Here is a 6,715-nt window from a genome sequence, read left to right as displayed (position 1 = left end):
CAGCCACAGCCTCAGGCTTCCAGGGGCTGGTGCAGAGCAGCACGGCTCCCGAAGCGCACGGTGTTGCTTTGGATAGTATTTTTATGCAGACTGAAATAATTCAATTCACTGAATCGCAGGAGGTCTCAAATTGGAAGGAACCCATAAGGATCATTGAGTCCAACTCCCTGCTCCTCGCAGGACTGCCAAATTTTCCTAGGTTATTAATTTTTAATGTTCTACTGAACATGTAGCTTGACCAGTTCTGAAGTGACTCCTCCATTCAGGCCAAAGAGGAAGCTGGCTTCTGCAGCAGAGATGGCAAGTGGACAGTCCATCTCCACCACCAGCCATCTGAGAGGTTGATTCCCTTCTTGGGGACCACGTGCCCTTGAATTCCTAACTCCCATGTCACAGGCACAGGCGACACTGATAGGGTACACCTGGCAGTTGAAGTGCTTGTTCCTGCCTCCTGTCCACTGGGAGACTTCGGCTGCTGTGCTGGCCGTGGGATGTCGCTTGGCTCTGTTCTGAGCAACCCAAACTGAGTTCAGTTCAGCAACTGCAAGTTTTAACTGAAACCCAACCGTGTGACACTTGCAGTGATTCCAGAGGCAATGGGCATTAACCAGATCCTCCGTCACTGGTTTGGGGTAGAACTGTGTCACTCCAACAGTTGCTCGAACTGCATATCCTTAATCATCTCGACATAAGGGATCCGGTGGTGGCTTACTTTGGGGTCTGTGCAGCACAGCTCCCCATTACAGTTTGCTGAGTGGGACACATCTGTCACTTGGGGAGCCACCCCACCCCATGGTGACCATGCATGCATGTCATGTTGATGTCAGACCGCAGAGCCGAGGGTGCCTCAGGGGCCATGCGCTGCCTGCAAGCAAGCAGTGAGCGCCAGGCCATTCGCAGATGCCATGGAGTGCCAGTGCACGTCACCTGGATTCGGCCATGGAACACTCGCAAGGTTCACGCAGCACGGCAGCTTGCCGAAGCTCCCATGGGTCGTGGGAGAAGTAAATGTGCCAGTGTAAATAAAAGGCATCTTGCTCTGGATGGTTCCTCCGTGCATAGTCCCAACTGCCCCCAGAAGGAACCGGGCTGTAGGTGCTGGAGCACATTTTGCAGCTGCGAGGCTGCACTGAGTTGATCTGGTCTGTGGAATCATCATGGTTCTTCTGGCACAGCCTGGCTTCAGCTGGCAGTTTGCGGTCAGCTTCAGGAGCTGGTTCGCTCTTTTGGATTAAACAACGCTTAATGCCATTCGTTATCCCTTCTTCTGAAGTGAGGAACTAGTGTCTGCTGCTCCCGCACTGCACTGCCAGGGCAGCTCGCTGGAGAGCATATCGCTACCAGCGTTCCCCGAAGGTGGCTATGGCAGTGACTTTTGCATACCTGTGCGTGGGGAGAAGCCCAAACCAAACCCCAGGATGTACTGGTCACGTCTGGTCATTTGGGGTTCCCTCAGTTAGGTTTCGAATGAGTAAGGGACAAGTGTTGCCCTTAGGGTCTGTTCTGCAGGTACTTCAGACTCCTGATGAGCTTGTGCAGCACTGGGGGCGGTGCTTGTCCAGCTCGCTGTGGTGGTCATGTTGGATACCTCTTCCAACACCCAGAAAACCTCTGCAAGCCCAGCTGTCCCTGGCCGTTCCCACAAGTGGTGCTGGTGCCCTCGGTAACGCTGAGCAGGTTTGAGACCTTACAGCAGTGGGGGGGAGTCATGCAGGGAGAGAGGGAGGTTCCAGCCTGCAGTCGGTTCTGAATGTAATTAAAATGTCCTTTCTCTCAGTTTTTATTGGCAGAGCTGAACACGTTTTACTTGAAGTTTGTCCTTTGGATGCCACCAGAACACTACTTGGTCCTGTTACGCCTTGTCTTTTTTGTCAACGTGGGAGGTGTGGCTATGAGGGAGATCTACGACTTCATGGACGACCCGTAAGCCAGTCCTCTTGTGTTTATACCATGTCCAGCTTCACGCGCTTTGGTTTGAATTTGCTCCAGCTTGTTGGCATCCATCTCAGGGCACTGGTCCAGCTTGTCGGGGACAAAAAGACCTAATCCCAAAGCTTTGTGCCCTTTTGTTTTGGAGGTACAATTCTGACTACACCTGGTTAGAGAACAGCTGCTGTTAAGGGTGTTCCGTGTGCACTGTTTTTAACCTCCGTTTTTCATAAACAATCGCTCTTTGGAGGATGTGCATTAGCTGGAGTGCCACGGGCTGGTGGGCAGAGGAGCGCTGAGCTCCGCTTCAGGTGGAGAGCCAGGAACCACAGTCCTTAGGCGTGCCTTCTGAGGACAGCAGGGCCCAAACTAAAAATAAATGTTTCTAAAGGCGGTTCTTTTCTCGAGCTGTCTTCCAACCGCTCCCTGGTCCTCTGGAGCTCTCCTGGCACCCTCTGGCAGGTCAGAGGACCTCACGTAGCCAAGTGTATTGAAGGTGAAGCGCACCCGTACCAAACAGTGCATGTACTTCCAGACTGTTCCTACCAAAGCATCATATTTGTCCTGGCTGCTTTTGTTTCTGCAGACCACGTAAGAGCTGAGAAGGCTTTGTTCTCAAAATCACGTTTTCTTTTAAGTTTTAGTAGTAATGTCACAGATTGCCTGAGCCCACATCTTAAGTCTAAGGCAACATCTGGCTTCAAGGGATGTTCGTTGTCTGTCGCTGACCAACGCCAAAAGTGTCTGTGTTCAGAATTTAGGGCTCCAACATTCTCTGAAGATCAGTTTCCCTTGCAAGGCTTTGACTCCTAGAGCTGGGAAGAAGGGTCAACCCTCATTGCTTAGTCGGATTTCAGGACACTCAGCAGTGTCAGGCTGCCCCTGCCCTTGGTGTCGGACCTACTGGTTTGGGACGTGCCTCCAACTCAAAGGTAAGAAGAGGCCTCTGCCTCTCCCTGGTGAGCTCTTCTCCTTAGCACCACTCACAGTCTTCTGGCCCTTGTGTTTGGGTTGGAAAAACTCCTTTGCCCTCCGATCAACCACATGGCATAACACTGAGATTTAGCAGACTCATCAGTTGCCGCTGCCTGATTGATGGTTCAGTTCGTTGCCGTTCTTTCTGTGAGCTGGAGAAGTTCAGCCAGCCAGCCAGCAGAGATCTCATCCTGAACTGCATGTCTTCATCACTGCCACCACCACCGACTGCTGTGTTCCTCCTGGTGGGTAGGGGACCAGCCCCCTCGCTTCTGAGGTTCATGGCTCTGCTTGATGCGCCACAGAGCAGACCTCATCAGACTGTTCATGCGAAACGCCGGAACCCAGCGTCTGGTCCTACCTGCCGGCTTCTCCGCGAAGGCTTTTGGAACTGGGCTTTGATTCCTTTGGGCATTTCCGGTGATCCAAGCAGAGATAATCTACCCCTGTTCACCAGCTTATCTGGGGGTGTTTTCACTTGCACGTTGTTCTGAACCCAGGAATGGTTTGATGTTCTTCCTGTTGTGTTGCTGCTACGAAAGAGCAGGCTGGACCAGAGGCTCCCAGCTAACAGCACACGAGAAACCTTCCTGACCTTTTCCTCTTGGAATCTCACTCAACTTCTTAATGGACAAAGGTTGGAATGTTCCAGTGACCTTCCCTGTCAGAACCGTGGCTCATTACCCTGTCTGGTGGTGACAGGGTTGTCTCAGATTAGATCTCCTCAGCTAACCTAGCCTAGAAGGTGGTGAAGTTCAAACATGAAGACTCTCCTTTTCCTGCTTGGGATTATTAGTATCTGCAGACAGTTCTAGGGCTTCGCTTTCAGGCACTTGGTCTGAGCACGGTGACAATACAGTATCTGGAATTGAAATAGTCCAGAAGCAGGGGTGGTTCTTGAAGCTATTCTCCAGCTCTTACGTACCCTGTGAGTTCTTGAGCACTGGCTGTGTGAAGCGGTCCTGACCAGAATTGTCTTGGTGTGAGAGTCTGTAGGTTTGACCTTGTCTTCCTGGTTTCTAGTCTTCAGGCCTCTTCTGAGGAGTCTACATTGAGCCCGTGAATTTTAACCTCATTCATCAAATGAAAAAAGGACTTTTCTTTAAAATCTTTCATGAGTAGAAGGGCAGAAAGCCAACTTCCTTCCTCAGCAGCTGTGGGTGGTGCACAGCTCTTCTGCTGGGGTTCCCTTTCACTCTTGGGTCCGTGTGCTGACGTTAGCTAGCGAAAGGAAGCGATAGCACGTGAGGGAGGAGACCAGCCGAGCAGAACGCTGACCTGGTCGTCTGAACAGCCCGAGTTCAGAGGGCGAGCTCTGCTCTTTCGGGTTTTCTCCCTATCCGTGAGCTGAGGTGGTTTCGTCTGTCTCGGCGCTGAATGCCCTGGGGCCGTTCCTGACGTTTCATCGGAGCTGGTCTAGGCGGGGTAGTGTTAAATGGGGAGAGCTGAGGTGGTTTCGTCTGTCTCGGCGCTGAATGCCCTGGGGCCGTTCCTGACGTTTCATCGGAGCTGGTCTAGGCGGGGTAGTGTTAGAGTGGAAGGTGCCCATCCACTCTGCATCAGCAAAACCCACACTTGATCTGGTGCATTGTGGATTTTTTTCCAGTGTATTTGGACGATTTTGTGTAGTTTGAACTTATGCATTGGTGTCCTGTGACTCTCAGCCTGTGTGTTTGTGTGCTTGACAGGCAGGGACTCCCCTGGACTCCGGAGAAGGAAGAGCAGCTCTCTTTGCTCTCCACGCTTAGCTCTCCTCCCAGACAGCGAGAACCCGGGGGGGATGGAGCGGAGCAGATAGGTCCGAGCGATGCGCAAGCACCTGCTAAAGGAAGAGTGCTCTCCCCAGGGTGGCTGCTGGCATCTGGTGAGAAGAGGGGATGAGGAGCTGGTGGCAAAGGTTCAGCCGTGGCTCCCTCCGCCCCAGCGCTCTTGGGGACTCCTGGGTGAGCAGAGTGCGGGGCAGAGGGAAGTGTTAGCAGAGCAGCCGCTCCTCGAGGAAATTCTCATCAGGGATTTCTCGAGTCTCTTCTCTTCCATCTGCTGCAAGGAGAAACCAGCAAGAAAATACAGCCCAGAGGTTTACTTGGCTGCTGGGTGTCGCAGCCTTTACTAAGTCAGCACTCAGCCAGGCAGGAGGCTGCACCTTGAGTTTCCCCTTGGTGCAATGCCCCAGAAGTGCTGCAGAGATCATCTCACCACCTCGAGCCCTCTCGCAGCCCTCTGCGGGGCTGTCATATCGCTTAGTTCCCATCTCCTCTGTCCTGCCCTGGCACTTCCGCCACCCTGCAGGGAAACCTGCCTGGAGCCGTGTCACTCGACATCCTGCGCTGTGGCAGGAGTGAATGACACGGTCAGCTGGACAAAAGAGAAGGGAAAAGGTGCTTCAGGATACGCTGTGGTTAAGCGAGAGGACAAAGCCTGCGCGGAGCAGGTGTTCCTGGTGGCCAAAGCAGAGACTTGTAGAACAAAGGCAGAATGAGGAGTGACGGAAGGCAGGAGGAGCAGCCCCCTCGAGTTTAGCTGCGCTGCTTCTGATTGCATGGCTCATCTCGGGCATCTTCGGAGCCGTAGGGATGAGGTGGCGGTAGGCTCAGGGCCAACAGGGAGGTGCACCAGAGCACCTCTCCGTGTGGTTTTAAAGTGAAAATCCGGTACGATCCAGAGACTGCTGGGAAGGGTTGTTTGTGTGAGCTTGCTGGTGAAGCAGTTGTGGTTGTAGTGGTTGAGGGTATTGCCGAGCTCAAGGTCAGTCTTCCCGGATTCAGCTCAGTTGGATTTCAGGGAACAATTAATTAAATCATGCCTTTGGGGGAAAAAAAGGAAAAAAATTACGTACAACTTCTAGTAGCTTTTGCTTGGTTCTTTCCCGTGAGGGTAGTAAAATCCCATTTTCGATTCAGCAGGTGGGTGATGGAAGAACAGATGTTCTTCCAGCAGTGGGCTGTACTGGTGAGGTTCTGAGGTTTCCTAAAGGCAGCCTGATGTGGGTGCTTTGGGTTGATGGATTTCCCACGCAGGAACAGGCCACCCCATGACAGTTTCTTTTCAGCCCCTCACAAGCAGAGCCTCTGGGTAGATGCCTTGATTCTGCTGCGGTTGTTTCTGGCAGTGCTGTTTGAGGAGCCCTTCACTGGAAGGCTCCTCGCTGCCTTGTCCAGTGCTGCTTAAAACCAAGCCCTGGGGGTTAAATGCGAATCATGGGGTTGTCCCAGAAGTGAAACACCATCCTTGTGCCTTCCAGTAGCTTGCCTGTTTGTTGTTAAGCTTTCTTCTGAAAGTCTGCTCAGAGGCCCTTGGTGACAGCCCGTGTGATACCCTCTGGGGGGGTCTCAGCGTGCGGTTAGGTGGGGGGTAAGCACGGTTACGGCAGCGTGGCTCGGCGTTTGCAGAGGGAAGCTGGGAGCAGGGCTCCTGTTTCACGCCCTACCCTGAACCTCAGCTGATCTCGAGCTGGCCAGATAACTTGTTCGTGTGGGTTTACCAACACCCTGATAATGGGGACGTTTCCTTGTGTCGTGTGAGGGTGAAGTTTCACTCTGTGTGTGTTTCCAGAGCCGCTGAGAGGAAAGTGCAGTGACGCCAGCAGGAAAGTGCTCAGCCTGCGTAGCCTTGCTCCCTGTGCCATCCACATGCAGGGCTTGCAAAGCTGAGTGAAGTCACCACTCTGCCGTCATAACAAGCTTCTCTCGGAATGTTTTCTTGTCCAGCAATAGCTTTGTCTGTGCACTTCTTTTGCAGGAAGTTCCATAAGAAGTTGGGTCAGCAGGCGTGGCTGGGCGCTGCTATTACTGCCACAGAGGTTTTGATCGTC

General features: G+C 52.9%; 1 protein-coding gene across 1 annotated transcript in view; it reads left to right on the top strand.

Annotated features, from left to right (window-relative positions):
• Positions 1 to 6,715, top strand: part of PTDSS2 (phosphatidylserine synthase 2) — a 32,625-nt gene that overhangs the window by 24,776 nt on the left and 1,134 nt on the right. Inside the window, exons 10-11 of the mRNA XM_010138002.1 lie at positions 1,778 to 1,923; positions 6,643 to 6,703. Coding sequence (XP_010136304.1) covers positions 1,778 to 1,923; positions 6,643 to 6,703 — 207 coding nt within the window. The remainder of the gene's footprint in view (positions 1 to 1,777; positions 1,924 to 6,642; positions 6,704 to 6,715) is intronic.

This window comes from Buceros rhinoceros, unplaced genomic scaffold, assembly GCF_000710305.1.
Source record: "Buceros rhinoceros silvestris isolate BGI_N320 unplaced genomic scaffold, ASM71030v1 scaffold12086, whole genome shotgun sequence".
Classification (NCBI taxonomy): Eukaryota; Metazoa; Chordata; class Aves; order Bucerotiformes; family Bucerotidae; genus Buceros; species Buceros rhinoceros.
The sequence above is the reverse complement of the archived record's forward strand: the minus strand, read 5'-3'. Positions and strand labels throughout refer to the sequence as shown.